General features: G+C 36.7%; 4 protein-coding genes across 4 annotated transcripts; 1 reads left to right on the plus strand and 3 right to left on the minus strand.

Annotated features, from left to right (window-relative positions):
* The first annotated feature begins 1,126 nt into the window (after positions 1 to 1,126).
* Positions 1,127 to 4,107, plus strand: LOC101295330. Its single transcript, XM_004298277.1, has 8 exons — positions 1,127 to 1,477; positions 2,542 to 2,622; positions 2,704 to 2,763; positions 3,161 to 3,204; positions 3,325 to 3,367; positions 3,479 to 3,550; positions 3,633 to 3,734; positions 3,809 to 4,107. The coding sequence occupies exons 1-8, from the start codon at positions 1,127 to 1,129 to the stop codon at positions 3,926 to 3,928; spliced, it is 873 nt and encodes a 290-aa protein (XP_004298325.1). The 3' UTR covers positions 3,929 to 4,107.
* A 243-nt stretch (positions 4,108 to 4,350) lies between these two features.
* Positions 4,351 to 10,027, minus strand: LOC101315330 (uncharacterized CDP-alcohol phosphatidyltransferase class-I family protein 3-like). Its single transcript, XM_004297123.1, has 19 exons — positions 9,933 to 10,027; positions 9,382 to 9,561; positions 8,744 to 8,753; positions 8,594 to 8,644; positions 8,270 to 8,347; positions 8,069 to 8,144; positions 7,951 to 7,973; positions 7,753 to 7,853; positions 7,369 to 7,463; positions 7,160 to 7,228; positions 6,798 to 6,867; positions 6,195 to 6,258; positions 6,070 to 6,110; positions 5,888 to 5,972; positions 5,645 to 5,707; positions 5,376 to 5,434; positions 5,211 to 5,263; positions 4,943 to 5,015; positions 4,351 to 4,751 (listed from the first exon to the last, which is right to left on the minus strand). The coding sequence occupies exons 2-19, from the start codon at positions 9,516 to 9,518 to the stop codon at positions 4,730 to 4,732; spliced, it is 1,170 nt and encodes a 389-aa protein (XP_004297171.1). The 5' UTR covers positions 9,519 to 9,561; positions 9,933 to 10,027; the 3' UTR covers positions 4,351 to 4,729.
* Positions 10,028 to 11,558: 1,531 nt separating this feature from the next.
* Positions 11,559 to 13,281, minus strand: LOC101295620 (strictosidine synthase-like). Its single transcript, XM_004298278.1, has 3 exons — positions 12,866 to 13,281; positions 12,179 to 12,442; positions 11,559 to 12,075 (listed from the first exon to the last, which is right to left on the minus strand). The coding sequence occupies exons 1-3, from the start codon at positions 13,123 to 13,125 to the stop codon at positions 11,559 to 11,561; spliced, it is 1,041 nt and encodes a 346-aa protein (XP_004298326.1). The 5' UTR covers positions 13,126 to 13,281.
* A 632-nt stretch (positions 13,282 to 13,913) lies between these two features.
* Positions 13,914 to 15,141, minus strand: LOC101295910 (strictosidine synthase-like). The gene is made up of 2 exons (XM_004298279.1): positions 14,944 to 15,141; positions 13,914 to 14,342 (listed from the first exon to the last, which is right to left on the minus strand). The coding sequence occupies exons 1-2, from the start codon at positions 15,139 to 15,141 to the stop codon at positions 13,914 to 13,916; spliced, it is 627 nt and encodes a 208-aa protein (XP_004298327.1).
* Positions 15,142 to 15,579: the final 438 nt, after the last annotated feature.

Here is a 15,579-nt window from a genome sequence, read left to right on the forward strand (position 1 = left end):
GTACCACATTGAGTGATCTGAGAAAGAAGGAGAAGAAGAAGGGGGTAGGGCACTGTGGCCTAGGACTTTAAATTTTGATTTGAAAGTGTACAGTGCTAATGATTGAGTGCAAGTTTAGCTGAAGAGATGATATTATTATGAAGTGAACACGCTTGCTGTCTGACATGCACTTTCTTTGGGCTGTCAGTGACTCTGTGCCATGTGCCTCCACCTAAGGCTTTCTAATCATTCACATCATTTGTTGGGTACAAGTTTTGGTGACCTCATTGAATCAAAAAAAAAGAAAAAAGGCTTGATTAGAAAATAAAAAGGATGAAGCAGTAGGGTACCTCAAAGACTATTTATGTCCGGTAGTTAATCTCTCGGCGTATCTGAAATGCTCCGGTTAAGCATTATAATATAATGTCTAGTCATCTTAAAATCTTCAAAAATCGGTTAGAGAGAGCACATCCAACTAGACAATAAAACTATTATGTCACATGTAATGGTTAAAGATGAGACACTTTGTTATGTTAATTAAGAGTTGCATGTTTATACAAAATCATAAGAATCTTTACTAATCTCATTTAAAGAACATGCATGCTCGCTTGTTCAGGTCAATTGTGATTAACGAAGATTCATCATATAGTTTCTATAATATATGTCGTTCGTTTGTTGCATAGGTGAAGCTATGCACATGCCAAAAGTGGCCATGGCACCCCCCAAGCTTTTTCTTCTACATGTATTTTATCATTTGAAACTAGTTAATTCACTTCATACTTGTGATCATCTTACACATTGGCACCCCTCAATCCTAAAGTTTGGCTCTGCCATTGTTATTAACTCACGCGTAGTGAAACTATTTTATTGCATAACTATACCACCCTATGATGGTGGGCAGATAATGTAGTTTCCTGCCTTGTAGGTTGTTCTCGTTCATCGTTTCTCCATTGCAGGTAAGAAAAATGTGTATAGACCAAACGCAACAAAGAAGAAAAGAGAGCAAGAAATATGTCGCAACTTCTCTAGCAAAGAACATCAGACCCAAGACCAAGCAAGGCCCAACAACCCCATAGCCTATTAGCCCAATCCACCACCAGTCCTCTCCCATCCCTGACCTCTCTCTCACTTCTCTGAGAGAGCTCCCATGATTCCACTGCAAATTCACCACCTCACTCCACCCTACTTGCCAATTTCCCAAACTACCCCTCATCTCCTCTCTCCCTTCTCCCAAAGACTCCAACTTTCCTCCAAACCCAACCTCCTCACCTTCCCCCCAATTCCACTCCCAAAACCCACCTCCAAGCTTTTAAGGGCTTCACAAAGTCAGTCTCTTTTCTTCGGAAATGAGGAGGACACCACCGGAATTTCATCTGGTCTCGACGACTTGTCCCCAAACGGCGTCGTTTACCGGAAAACACTTGCATTGGTTGAGTGCTCCATGTTTGCTGCTCTTACTGGGTTGGTCTATTTCCTCAGCAATTCTCTCGGAATTGAGGTTTGTTGTGTCCTATTCAATTCTGGGTTCTTCTTAGATTTTCCAATTAACCCAAATTAACTAACAAGTTATAGTCTTTATATGGATGATGTTGGTTTCAGTATTTCATTGAAGTTTATGAGAGTTCTTTGTTTTAAGCTTTACTCGGTTAACCCAAATTAACTAACAAGCTCTCGTTCAGTTATATATCTTGTTAGGCACATCAGTTAAGTTTTTGTTGTCCCATTTGAACATTGATATGTTCATGAAATATTCAACTGGGATTCGATCCACTCGATGTTTGCTCTGACTTTTGGTCTAAATTGTCATACTGATATCTGGAGTAAAGTTATTCACTCGTTTTTCTTACTATCTCAGCAATAGGGAAAAGTTACAGCTCTCTTGTAGCTATTGATAACTAGTAGTGAGGATGTGTGATCTTTGCTATTTTGCCCTTGCTGATGTTGTAACACCGTTGTAGGCTGATAGTACCAATTCCAAAGGCACCACCATTTGATGCTTGGACTTTGGAGTAGAAAACAGGTTTTTGTTTGATTTTTTTAGCGTAGGTATAATCATTTTCTCAGTTTGGAATTAGAAAAGAGGTTTTTGAACTTTTCATGTCCCTGTTTCATTAAGATTCTCGTCAAGAATGAGATACTCATTTCGGACAATCTTGAAGTTTTGAACTGTAAATATGTCTGTTTCACAACAAAAGACTAGCTATTAATCAACAATCTAATAATATGTGATCACACAAGTAAGTTCGGGAATTTAACACAGATTGATCATTAGATGATAAGACTAACTGCAGATTTCGAATAAGAAAGTTGGATCAGTCCCAAAATTGAAACAATTGCAGCGAAACAGATTTCACACACAAGCTCTAAGCTTTATGGAAGTTAGTTTCAGTATTTCATTGTAAGTTATGAGAGTGATTTGTTTTAAACTTTGCTTGGTTAGAATGGGATTAAAGAATACACTTTATTGGATATTAATGCACTGGTTTACTAATTTGATGTGGAATTTTTTTATGGTTAGTTGGATATGTGCATTTGGTTCAATGAAGTTTTTTTTGGGTGCAGAATTACTTTGGTTGCTTCTTTTCGCTGCCAATAGTGATCACCTCCATGAGATGGGGCGTCGCAGCTGGAAGGAAAACTATGGTTTTGTAATCATACCTTTGGGATTGATATGTTTGCTTTGTAAAATTTTGCAGTAATGTTGATGAACTTTTGTCTTTGTAGGTGGCAACGACTATGCTGTTACTTGTCTTGTCTGGTCCGCTGAAAGCCTTAACCTATCTGGTGAGCGTGCTATCTATTTCGTTTTGTGCTTGTTTCTTTGAATTTGAACTAGCATGTAAAGCAATTGTTTGGTTCTTCATGTTCAAACTCGTTGTCTCTTTGTTCTTCAAATTTTCACTGTACTTAGAAATAATTGTTTGTTTATATCATACTCGTGAAAACTATATTGGACTTGTATGTCCATTGTGGTTGACCAGTAATTGGCTAGCCGGTTGGCCATATTTAACTCAACGGGAACTAATGTCAACTGGCCAACTCATGATTAAATTACCTGGTGCTGATCCTTCACTTTAGAAAATGTTTCTATTTCAAATTATTTAGTATAATTTATGAAATCTTTACAGTTGACCTTGTTGATTGATTATTGACTTGCTTAGTAGATGTCTCTCTTGTGCAGCTTAAGCATGGACTAGTTGGCTTCACAATGGGAAGTTTGTGGAGGTATGAAGTTGTTCACATTATTCTAAAACTGTGGTTTTGGAATTCTCTTTTGAAATCTAAAGTTTATGATATAAGTCATGCTGCTCAATGGTTTTAACTTTTATTTTTGCATCTTCTCAGGTCGGGAGCAAATTGGACTACTTCCGTTTTGTTGTGTGCAATTGTAATGTTTTCTCCTTGCTGCTATGAATTCATTACATATGTTGAAGCAATATTTCTCGTCTCTAATTCTATAATTAAAATGTTTGAAATGGCAAAATTATTTTATATGCAGGTTCGAGCATTGGGTTCTGTAGGCTATGTTTTGATCACTTCTTTCTTGATAAGAGAAAACATATTTGCTCTGGTAATACTTTCTCCTATGATTTGCTTGATACAGTATATCAAGATTCAAGTTACATTTTCTAATCTACCCATTTTGCTTGCAGATCACCATAAACATTCATGCTTCTCTAACATTCATCTTCACAGCAGCGGGCATCTATACAGTTCCATCGATGGAGGCGATATATGCCTTGTTTAGTATTCTGGTATCATCAACTACCCTCATTCATTATCTATCCCCGTCTTCAATACTGAATTACTGAAGCTTTGCCCTTAATAGGTTTTTATAAATAGCGGTTCCTTCACGTTCTTGTTGCACCTATTGTATGCTGCCTTCCTTTCGAGGCTCGGGATGAAGGCATCTTTAAGATTGCCAAGATGGCTGGAGAAGGCGATATAACAGCATTTGAGGGACTGTTAGTGTTGATTATTGGATGGGTTGGGATATGGCGACAAGGATTGTGTAAGCATTCCTGCTGTGGTATCATGTATCATCATCAGTCATCATTGTTAATGACTACAATCTTTACTTGTATAACCTCATTTGAGTAAAGGAGAATACAGATTTCCGTTGGTCTTATATTCCCTGCTGGTAAAATTTTGTTTTAGCTCTCATCTAACCAAAAATTTTGTTGTAACATACCAAACTCACAACACGATGCAAAGGACTTGATTCATGTTTCCAGATTTCGTTAAAGGGTGAAAACAGAGTGGAACAGTGAGGTTTGTGGTCTCGTATTGGGGAAAAGAACAGATGTGAAGTTCAATACACATTGCTCCAGCATCACACAAAAGATGTTCACCCTGCCGCACACATCATATATTGAAACTTCAAACATCTATTTTATAAATTTCAAATGACGCAACTGAACAAGAATCGTGCCTATATGCTCTACTCTATTCTGAAAGTCAACCAAACAATCTAGTACAACAGTAGAATGAAAATAAATTGGACCTTGATCAATGCATCCGTTACTAAACTTCTTATACAAAAGCTATATTGACGAAATACTTGACCCGCATCACTCTTGAGTTGCTGGCAGAACTGAAAGACGTTTACAAACATCAGAGAACGAATGCAACGTATGCATTTCTAACACAAAGCACAACAATCTCCCGCAATGAATCATACTACACTTACATATAAAAGGATGAAATGAATGGGAAGAGAACAGCCCCACAAGTCAAACACAACCAGAACTCAAGCTTCTTTCCTAGTTATCCTGTAATTCAACAATGAACTGGTAGTTAGGATCATAAGTAGATTGGTCCTCTGTATGAAGGAATGAAGATAAGGTGGAATGGTATGTGTTAGTCTGATTATTTGAACCTGGTAGGTGCGACCAATAAAAAAGAAGAAGGCAAACCCCATAAAAGTGGAGAATAATGTGCTTTAATACAATACCATACTCACCTGAAGCAATAGATTCCCAAGGCTGTCGTGATTTCATGAATGACTGATGTTGCAAAATGAAGATAGAGTGCCGCTGTGTTTGGAAGAAAAGAAATATCTTACAGAAAGTCATGATAACACTATAACAAAGCAGCAGCTGCTAATGCATATCTATATTTGAAAAAGATTCTAAAAGGACAGTAATTAAGAATGAAAATTTAAATTGTCATCAGGAAAAAGGACATTGTACAAAGTTGTTACCAATATAACACCAAAAGGATTATCATACCTGTAAATGCACAGTAACCGAGGAGAACCAAACTGTCATCAACCAATGGAACACTGCAATGGAAGGTGACAGAGTAAGTTCAAGAGATGAGATCAGGACCATCAAGAACATAAAAATAACATTTCTAGTAAGACAGAAGAGCTAGTAATATCAAATAAAACATACCCATCATTCAGCCTAGCCGTGAGTGCATTTGCAATGGCAAATGGGAGGTACAACAATGACTGTACGGTTAATAAATATTGAAATTAGTAATCCAATTGGGTCTTCAATAAAATTAAATCATACAAAATGAATAAAACTCTGCCACAAACATCAACATTTATCCCTCATGAAAAAGTAATATAAAAGTAAATCAACCCCTCTTTCCATGGACATTAGCATGAACTACCATATTGAATACAAAAGGTAGAATCTTAACATAACCTACATACCATGCACATTCCAGTTTTCAAGCCCTTTGGCTCATCACACAAGTGAGCAAGAATCATTCTTCCCTGCAAAAAAACAAGCTTTACTTCAATAACAATTGTATATAAAGAATTTGATAGTTCACATGCTGCTCAAAATCGTGTAATTAGAAATATAGGACTTCCGTAGCAGTAAATGTAGCAATCCAATTTGAGATGAATAAAATGAGAAACTCCAAATGGGTTATAAAGACACAAATATCTTACCACAAGGTACCCAAAAGCAAGCCCAGTTCCCATTATGACTAAATGTGGATAGTTCTTCATGATGCCTGCTGGTGACAAATAATCCCTGAATATAGATACATACAGCATCAATATGCCACTAATTTGATTTTTCTCTTTCTTAAAAGGAAAAGAAAAGGTGCCAAGGCGATAAAAGGACGTACCATGCCAAAACTACTCCCAAAAGAACAGCAAAAGGATAAAGCTGGAAGGAAACAAGCGGAATCACATTATGCTTATAGAGTATGGAGACTCAATATACAAGAAACACAAAAGATAATAACATTACCATTGCCAGTGCCAATAGCATGCTGCCTTTCCGTGCCTGGACGACCTTATAAACATTCATAACACTGCATATAAGCATGAAACCACATAAGGTCTAACTGGCCTTCACATAACTAATGGAAAGTGTACCTTTCAGCTCTGACAGTTCATATCAATTAAACGGAGAGAAGGCAATATATAAAAGCACTTCAGAAACATATTTTGCATAGATTTACAGCAGGTTGGTGTTATATAAATATATATATATATATACAAAGTTTTGATATCAATTTGACCATGATATTAGTACGTAGGCAATATATGAAGACGAAAGTGGTAATGCAGTAACTATGAGTTCACGTCCACAACGTGGGCTCATCTGTACCAACCCTGCTTCTAAGACTTAAGCATATGCAACTAAATTCATAGAAGCATGGGTATCAAATATTCAAATTACAGGCTCCACACAAATTAGACAACCAAAAACAAATCAACCTGAGTTAAATAAGTCAGGATGTATGCATCAAGAGTTCAGGAATAGATTGTAAAAGTAAGGAAGGAACAAGAAACTGTTATAAATGAATTTGACCGAACATTCAAATGTTGGAGAATGATAGCCACGTACTTGAATGTTACGGTTGGGAGAACAGCGAAAGCTATCATTAGTAACAACACAGCGTTGGACATCGTAATTTCTGAAGCAACAGCAAAAGGATCAACTTTAGACCAACTGCTGTGAAATATTTGGACAACAAGAGCATAGACCAAACCCCTCTGACTTGGTGATAGCTCATTGGGAAAGTAAAATATTTAAAAAAAAAAAAAGTACTCTTATCAATTCGGTAATGAAAGATGACCAAGTTATCTTTAAAGGAATATCAATGAATTACATTGTAGTATCCAGGCCAAGCCTCATGAAATGTTGATTCCCATACATATGTTTGATGCCAGATTAAATTATGGTTTTTAACTAAATTATAATCTTACCACTTAGAAAAGGGATCCAACTCAGAATAGGCAAAGACTTGCCAAATGGTTGAGCCCACCACTCAGAACCTGAAAAATGAAATAGTACAACCACATTTAATACACAAAAATTATAAAGAAAACTAATCACTAGGGTGTCAATTTCAAAAGAAAGTTTCAAATTTATATACATGTAAGTAAACAATAGCAAGACAAGAGTAGAAATTTACCAACAAATGCTGTGAAACAATGACTCAAATATATCAGCATGAGACCCTCTGTGGGCCCATTCAAGGCAGGAAGAATTAGGGTATTGGTAAAGTAACTGGAACAATAAAGCCAAATATCAGTACTAATAAGAAATCATCTAATTTCATATTAGATATTCTTTTACCAGTAATAAATTACAAAACATTCTATTAGAGCAATTTGAATCAATTGACTTCCCAATTCTTTCCGGACAGAAAAAAGGGTGAAGTATAACTTTTTGATGAGAAAAGAAACCATTATAACTTGAGAATCAAGGTGCACATCAACCATATTGTTGGATTTTACTCAAAGAGGGACGAGAATGTGTAAACTAAATATAAATTGAACTGAGTTAGGAAACTCACTGCTCCCAAGTTGCAAAGTAAAATGGAACAGCTGAAATCACCCAGAACCAGAAAGTGTTTGTTCCACACATTGCAGTGCTCCCAAAAGCCAATGCTTCAAGCTAAACAAAACCATTGGGAAATGAAGTTGCATCAGATATAACAATAAGAAATGCATTTACAAGGTTGCAAAATAATAAGATAGATGAAGAAACATACCGCACATGCAAGTGCATCACATCCTGCAATACAAGTTGAGAATGTTCAAAATATAAGTCATCAATCTCTAACTCTTAACGTAAATAGTGGACATCATAAATCTGATAAAGTAAATTACCATGGTCAAACAGTTCCCCAAGTGGACTTGAGGAATTTGTTCGTCTGGCTTGCTTCCCATCAACAGCATCAAAGGTCTAACATATTTGACATATGCCAAATCAGCAGGCAATAATGGAAAAATCCCGATGCACACAAAAATGCATATAAAATGTTCCTCTTGTACAGATAACACATAAATTCAATATGATTAATGACTAACCTGGTATAGGAAAAGTAGCAATCCATGAGCAAAATTGACCCATCTAGGAGGAGCTGAATCCAATCTTGGTGAATATATCTGGGCAGAAAACAACACAACATAATTCATTGGAGTTCAGTAAACAATAGCATTTCTATTTTACAGATCATGGACACGGCAACAAGAGGAAATGCATTTAACACCATTAACAATAGTAAAAGTAAACATACGAAAGTGTAGATGTTTAAGTTTACAATTAGCATTATGGACTAGGAAACCTAACATAAATGGAAAATGGTTCAATGCAAATAAACATGAATACATGATAAGAAAAGTTTTACTTACGTAGCCAAGCAGTGCAGATGTGAGTAAGAACATGAACCCTGTAAGTGTAATCTGGTGGAAATTAAAACATCAGCAATATTAGAAATGAAGAGTGATGGTTACCAAAACTGATATGGAAACAACATAATCAGATGGAAGTAAAAACTCTACCATGTTGGGCCTGAAAATGAACTCAGAATCGTGAATATGTGAGGCGACCAAAGGAAGAGAAAAGGTTAGCAAACTCAGCAAAAAGATAAGCTCGTGATAAAGTTCTATAAGCAAATGAACAGGCAATACGAAATTTCATGACCAAATGATCATAAGTAGACATACAAAAAGACTGCCAAAAAAGCACCCTTAAAAAATGAAACACATAACTACTATAAGCTAATAGCTGCAACTGCAACACTATATATATGCGCACACAAAAACACAAGCAAATTCTCACATCTATAAATAAAACACAGTGGTGGGTTTGTAATACAACCAAAATTCTAGAACTATACATGCTACCTAAAGTCCTTGCCTATTTAGAATTAATTATTGAATAGATGCATGAGATGTAAACTACCAAAAAAAGGAATAACTATATCCAAGACATACCCAACACAAGTTTATCAAACATGATACATATGCCTCTTAAGCTTCAGAGAATAAATGTCTATTCTCAGGTACACAAACAACCTCATAGTTTTAGCAGCCAATCAAACCCAATAAAACTAGTTTGTAACAAAGACAATATTTTTATCTGAACTATAGGCATGCACAACACTCGTAAATGAAACAAAAACCGGGTTTTAACTTACGGCATCCATAGGGGAAAGAAATTCACGAAGCGAGTCCAGAAGGGATTCAAGACATATTTGGATACTAAGGAGTGATCTACACCACTATACTTGTATTTATGCAAGGCATTCACACCATGTGCCCCAATATACCCCATTTATTCCAAATCAAGCTCTTCCTTTTTCGTTTCACAGAACAACCTGCACAGGAAGTTAAACAAAAACAACTCAATACAAGCATCCCCACACATATCCATCACTGCAGAACCGCTCAAAAAACTCAAACCAAATCCAACTTCTGCAACAATAACACACTTAAGCATCTGGGTAATGCTAGAAGTGCACAGAAATCACAACCCAATAAGCATTTAACCAGAAAAACGAATAAAGATTCAAACTTTGAGAGGTTTAAAGCATGAAAAGGCACCCAAAAGATTAATCTTTTCTCTTCCGATAAAATGGGTGTGGGGAATCTAAAATCTTACAGAAGTGGGTAACAGATCAGAGAAGGGTAGAGGAAACAAACAGAGTAGAATCGATGAGATAAACAGGGAAAAGGATGTAGATTTAACCTTGTTGGAGTGGGTAGAGATCGCGCAAGACAGAGGAACAGAGTGTCTTCAATCGAAACTTAATATAAACGGCACAAAAGGAGAGACAAAGGCGATATAACTTTTTTTATATTCCCGCCCTACTAATATAAGGTATGGAATTATTAAGGTAAATTTATGGGCTTTTGGTATTTTACAAAAACGTCCCAAATAATGTTGATGGAAAAACGTAGAGATTAGAGAGAGTTAAGAAATTTGTTTGAGGATTACAATGAAGGTAGTAAAAAGGAATCCTAATTCCATAGTACATATGTTTTCTCTTTTTCATTAGACTAGCCTAGTTTTTTTCCATTGACGTCCTATCTTTTTATTCTCAATCTTTACACTTAAATAATTAATCTTCACAAAATGCATTTTTTTTTTTATCTAAACTCTAATTTGGAGATGTGGGTGTTTCAAAAGGAAGATTTGATGGAGGGTATTCACTAAATTTGATGAAGTATAATATGTGTAATGTGTGAAGTCTTACAAAAATATTATATCGTAGAAATACCAATTACAGTTTCAAAAATCAAAAAAGTTATATAATGTTCATTAAATTAGGAACATCATAATCTCAAACAATACAATACACCCCAAAGTCTCAAAGAGGGTGCGAAAGTAAAATTGCAATGTTTTTCAAACAAAATAACCGTGAAATTGGGTGTCAAGCAACTTTGAAGCCGGTTAACATCTTGAAGCCAGGAATTTTGTTTCTTTAAACTATGAGTTACTATGTTTTTTTTATCTGTCTCAACTAACACGTGCATATCAAACTACTATGTCTATAGAAGAAGTATAGTATGGCATCACTAGGCAATGCATTGGAATGAAATGAGGCCACACCTCCTCTCTAATTGTGTTTGAGATTGACTATAACAAATTAACAATTGTTAATCTGTTTGTTATAGTACTGATTATAGCTTTGGCAGAACTTTCATATTCCTTGCGCACTTTCGACACATGCGTGACACCAGCGGCTGCCTTGAAGTTGCAAGTAGGGCGAAGTAGAAAAATAGAGTTGTGACAGTGAAATCACTGAAATGTGAGTTTCGAGTTGTGAAATGTTGTGAGAGGTACTAGTAGAGACGTAGAGTTGTAGGAGTTGAGACGCGCATCAATGTGTGCAGTACGTGTTCCTGAGATTTTTCTCCTCCACTTGCTTAGATATTCTCAGATCGATGAGTCCGGCCGACATATAGAATTCCCTTTCATCAAAAGGTCGTTCTTTTTGTATGAATGGACCAGAATTCATACTTCAATTCAATTTCAAGCCGAAAGCTACTTAATTAGCCTCAGCAACACTCCCTGCTAATTTAACTCGCACTACAGTCATGCCATGCTAGCTAAAAGTTCATTTTCATTATCCCAAATGACCTAAAAGGCTGAGAGAATCTAAAGAGTCGAAATTAAAGCCGAAAGGGCATTCAGAGCTAGCTATAATTGCTTTCTTGCAGAAATTAGCCAACGTACTGATGAATAATGCAAGTATGCAACAGTACTATATATACGCATGCATGTTATTATTTCCAGTTGATATTATTATTAAGCTCACCCACATTTACACATGTCAATAAAAATAGAACCCTTCTACAATGATCGATGGAATTATAATGTACTAACAAGTCGCAACACACCGACATAGGGCTTCACTACTGATCCAATCCACAACTTTCCATTGTGTTCTTCAACCTCACTCACAGACTCCAGCGTCGGACCACCCTCTCCATCCAAAACTTTCACAATGTTTCCTTGCTCATCAAACTTCACTCCCACCGGATCTTTCGTCAACCAAAATGCTGAAGAAGTCTGGTTTCCCTGTAATGCTCTTCGACTATTTAGTGCAACCCAAAATTCACCATTGTCGGTTCTCTTAATGTTATCGGCTGGCCTTTTCAGTTGAGTAAAGAGTTCTACATCACCGGCATTGGGTCCTCGAAGCCAAAGCTTGAAGATTTTGGATGTCGCAGATTCGGCTACTAGGAGGAAAGAACTGTCCTTGCTTAGAGCCACACCATTTGCAAAGGCCAACTTATCGAGCAACACAGTCACCTTCTTTGTACAAGGGTCATATTGCAATAACCTCCCGGTTTTGTCACCGGTGGCAATTGACAAAGGCCAAAACCTTAATTTGGCATTGGTCATGTCGTGCAGACAAACAAAAAAAGTGTAAGCAAGTAAAAGAGAAAACAAAAGAACTTTCAACTACATCGAAGGTAAGTACGTACCTTCTTTGGAAAATTGTGCTGGTGTCTGTAAAATAGACAATTCCAGTGTGACTATCAATCTCCAGAGCATTCGTAAAACGGAAAGGGACTCCGTTTAGGGAAGTGGCAAGTTGTTGAGGATGACCACCATTGCGACCTATCTTCAAGATCCCGAAGTAGGCATCTGCAATATAGAGTTCACAAGTTTTTGGGTGGAACTTCAGACCTAGTGGCCTTCCACATATTGGTTCAGTCGCATTATCGGTTGAACGATCACATATTTTCCTTTGCCTGATTAATTAATACAAAGTTGTAAATTAATGTCAATCATTCGGTTTTTCCTAACCCAAATTATTTTAAAAAGATAACTAACTAGTTACTCGGAGACCGACCATTTACAACGCAAGTATGTATCACGCTTAACTCGAAGGTGAATGTTCTACATTTGACACATCATTTATTTTGTTCTTGCTCTCAAGTCTAAAACATCACTTTATAACTTTGTCATGCATTGTAGAGACTTCAATTGACAGTTTAGAATTTTTCATACATGTTATAATTATCTCAATTTCTATCTCAACCCTAATATTTGCAACTGACCAACAACCAACCAGCTAGTGGACTTTCATACATAGAGCAGTCATATACGCAAAAGAAGTATCTTAAAGAAAAAATGGTCAACTAGATTGTAACTAGTAGGTAGCTTGCCTGGTTGGGGAGGTGAAGGCAAACTCCTTCCAGCCCCGGTGAGGCCCTTGCCATTTGAGAATTCTTCCATCTGAAACTCCAACATAAGGCCCTTTTCCGGCGCAATCGAATGCAACGCTCTCAGGACCAACGATGCTACTTGGGAGCTCGATTTGATGGTATTTTGTCAGGTCGACAACAGAGAAAGTTGTGGCTGGTGTGGATGATGCTAGGATCAACGAAAACAATAACAAGGAGAGTGAAAGAAAATGTGGCTTCATGGCTAGCTATGAAGATTTTCTTGAATGATGAAACGTACAGAATGTGGCTCTCTCAGATCGATCTGATTGAAGATCGCTTCAGGGTCTGGTTTTCTCTAGCTTATATACAGATCGTATAGATGGTGTTGTGTTGTAGATGCCAAAGTCGTCGGTAATATTGAATGGTTCAATCAAAACTTGGATATATAGAGGCTAACCATTCAAATAGCCACTTAATCTTTAAGGGCTAAAGAATTATGACAGGATGACAATGCTAACATGCTTTGTCCATGCCAGAAGGCTGCAAATCACTAAACAATTAAACAAGCAAACTTTTAAGTAAACTTCTATATATCAAACCACTTTAGGATTTCAATATGAAAATGTTTGAGCTAACGTAGTTACGTGCGTATGACTTCACAGAAATTACAACTGTATCTTCAGTTATATACAAGTATATACAATAATTACTGGCAAGTTTCATTAGGGTTTCATAATAGAAGAACTTTCTCTTCTTCGTCTTCATGACTCCATCCACTATTTCTTCTTTCTTTAGCTTAGGGCTTATCTTTTTCACCATGATCAGATTTCTCACAGTTAGTAGCTTGATGGACGCCAACAAGCTAGTAATGCGTCGATGTTTTTTCATTGAACTCATCTTAGTATAAATGAGGTTCCATATATACGTAGAATGAGATTGCTTAAAGATCGAGTACATTTGGATTATCCATATTGATAACACCAACATAGGCTTTTACTACTGATCCAATCCACAACTTACCGTTGTGTTCCTCAACCTCGCTAATAGACTAAAGCGTCGAACCACCCTCTCCATCCAACACCTCCACAACGTTTCCTTGTTCATCAAACTTTACTCCCACCGGATCTTTCGTCAACCAATATTCTGGAGAAGTCTGGTACTGTCTTAGACTATTCACTGCAACCCAAAATTCACCATTGTCAGTTCTCTTAATGTTATCGGCTGGTCGTTTCATTTGAGTGAAGAGTTCCACATCGCCATCTTTGGATCCTCGAAGCCAAAGCTTGAAGATTTTGAACGTGGGAGTTTCGGCTACCAGGAGGAAAGAACTGTCCTTGCTTAGAGCCACACCATTTGCAAATGCCAAGTTATCGAGCAACACAGTCACCTTCTTTGTGTTGAAGTTGCAAATCAAATAAATGATGTTACTGTTCTTGTGGAGGCCATCTAGATGGCAATCACGTTTTACTTCTTCTACCTATTAGCTATTGCATACTATAGATATAGCTAGGCCATTTTGGTTGAATAAGTTCTGCATGTTTGTTGCTTTCTCATATGCATGGTGTAATAAGTCAAGACATTGCATTCATTGCTTTGTCTACTATGTTTTGTTAGAATTCCTATATAAGGAATCAGCTAGTACTTATTGTATCATCCCAATCAACTCATTGAAGAGTTCATCAATAAGAGAAGTAGATAGTTTTCAATTTCTCTATTCCTTTGCTTTGTTGTTCTTGCTTCTTTCTTTAAAGTGTGAGTGAGAGTGTGGTGTGATTTGTTTGTAAACTTATCACCCATTATAGTTGGTGTTAGATTGAAAGCCTGAATACCAACACTTTGTACAAGGGTCGTATTGCAATAACCTCCCGGTTTTGTCACCGGTGGAAATTGACAAAGGCCACAACCTTAATGTGGCATTGACCATGATGAGAAGACAAGGAAAAATGTAAGCAAGCTAAACAGAAAAGAAAATAACTTTCAACTGCGTCAGATGTGGATGCTTAATTAATATCAATAATTTGATGTAAATATATGTAGTACCTTCTTTGGTAAACTGTGCTGGTGTCTGTAAAATAAACAATTCCAGTTTCACTATCAATGTCCAGAGCATTCGTAAAACGGAAAGGGACCTCATGTAGGGAAGTGGCAAGTTGTTGAGGATGACCACCATTGCGATCTATTTTCAAGAGCCCGAAGTAGGCATCTGCAATATAGAGTTCACAAGTTTTTGGGTTGAACTTCAAACCTAACGGCCTTCCACATGTTGGTTCAGTCATATTATCGGTTGAACCATCACATATTTCCCTTTGCCTGGTTGATCAATACAAAGTTGTAAACTAATGTCAATCATTTAGTTTTTCCTAGACCAAATATTCAAAAAATAATTAAGTAATAGATGAGGCAATATTAGTTCTTCAAAAGAGACGGACATTTAAAGAGTAAGTCTCACCCTCAAACCCGAAGATGAAAGGATCTACCACCGGAGCTCCCTGGCCCGCTCGCTCATCGGATCCCCTTGTCTAATTTGTTTCTAGACTTAACTTGAATGTCCCCCTTTATTTTTTTTTTTTGTCTCTCAATCTAATATCGATTGGCCTTAGTGCAGATATATATATATATATATATATATATATATATATGTTAATATCTCAAATTCTATATCTTAACGCCAAACAACCCAATTAACCAGCTAAGTATAGCAGTGGACTTACATA

The sequence above is a fragment of the Fragaria vesca genome, linkage group LG4 (genome assembly GCF_000184155.1).
Source record: "Fragaria vesca subsp. vesca linkage group LG4, FraVesHawaii_1.0, whole genome shotgun sequence".
Lineage (NCBI taxonomy): Eukaryota > Viridiplantae > Streptophyta > Magnoliopsida > Rosales > Rosaceae > Fragaria > Fragaria vesca.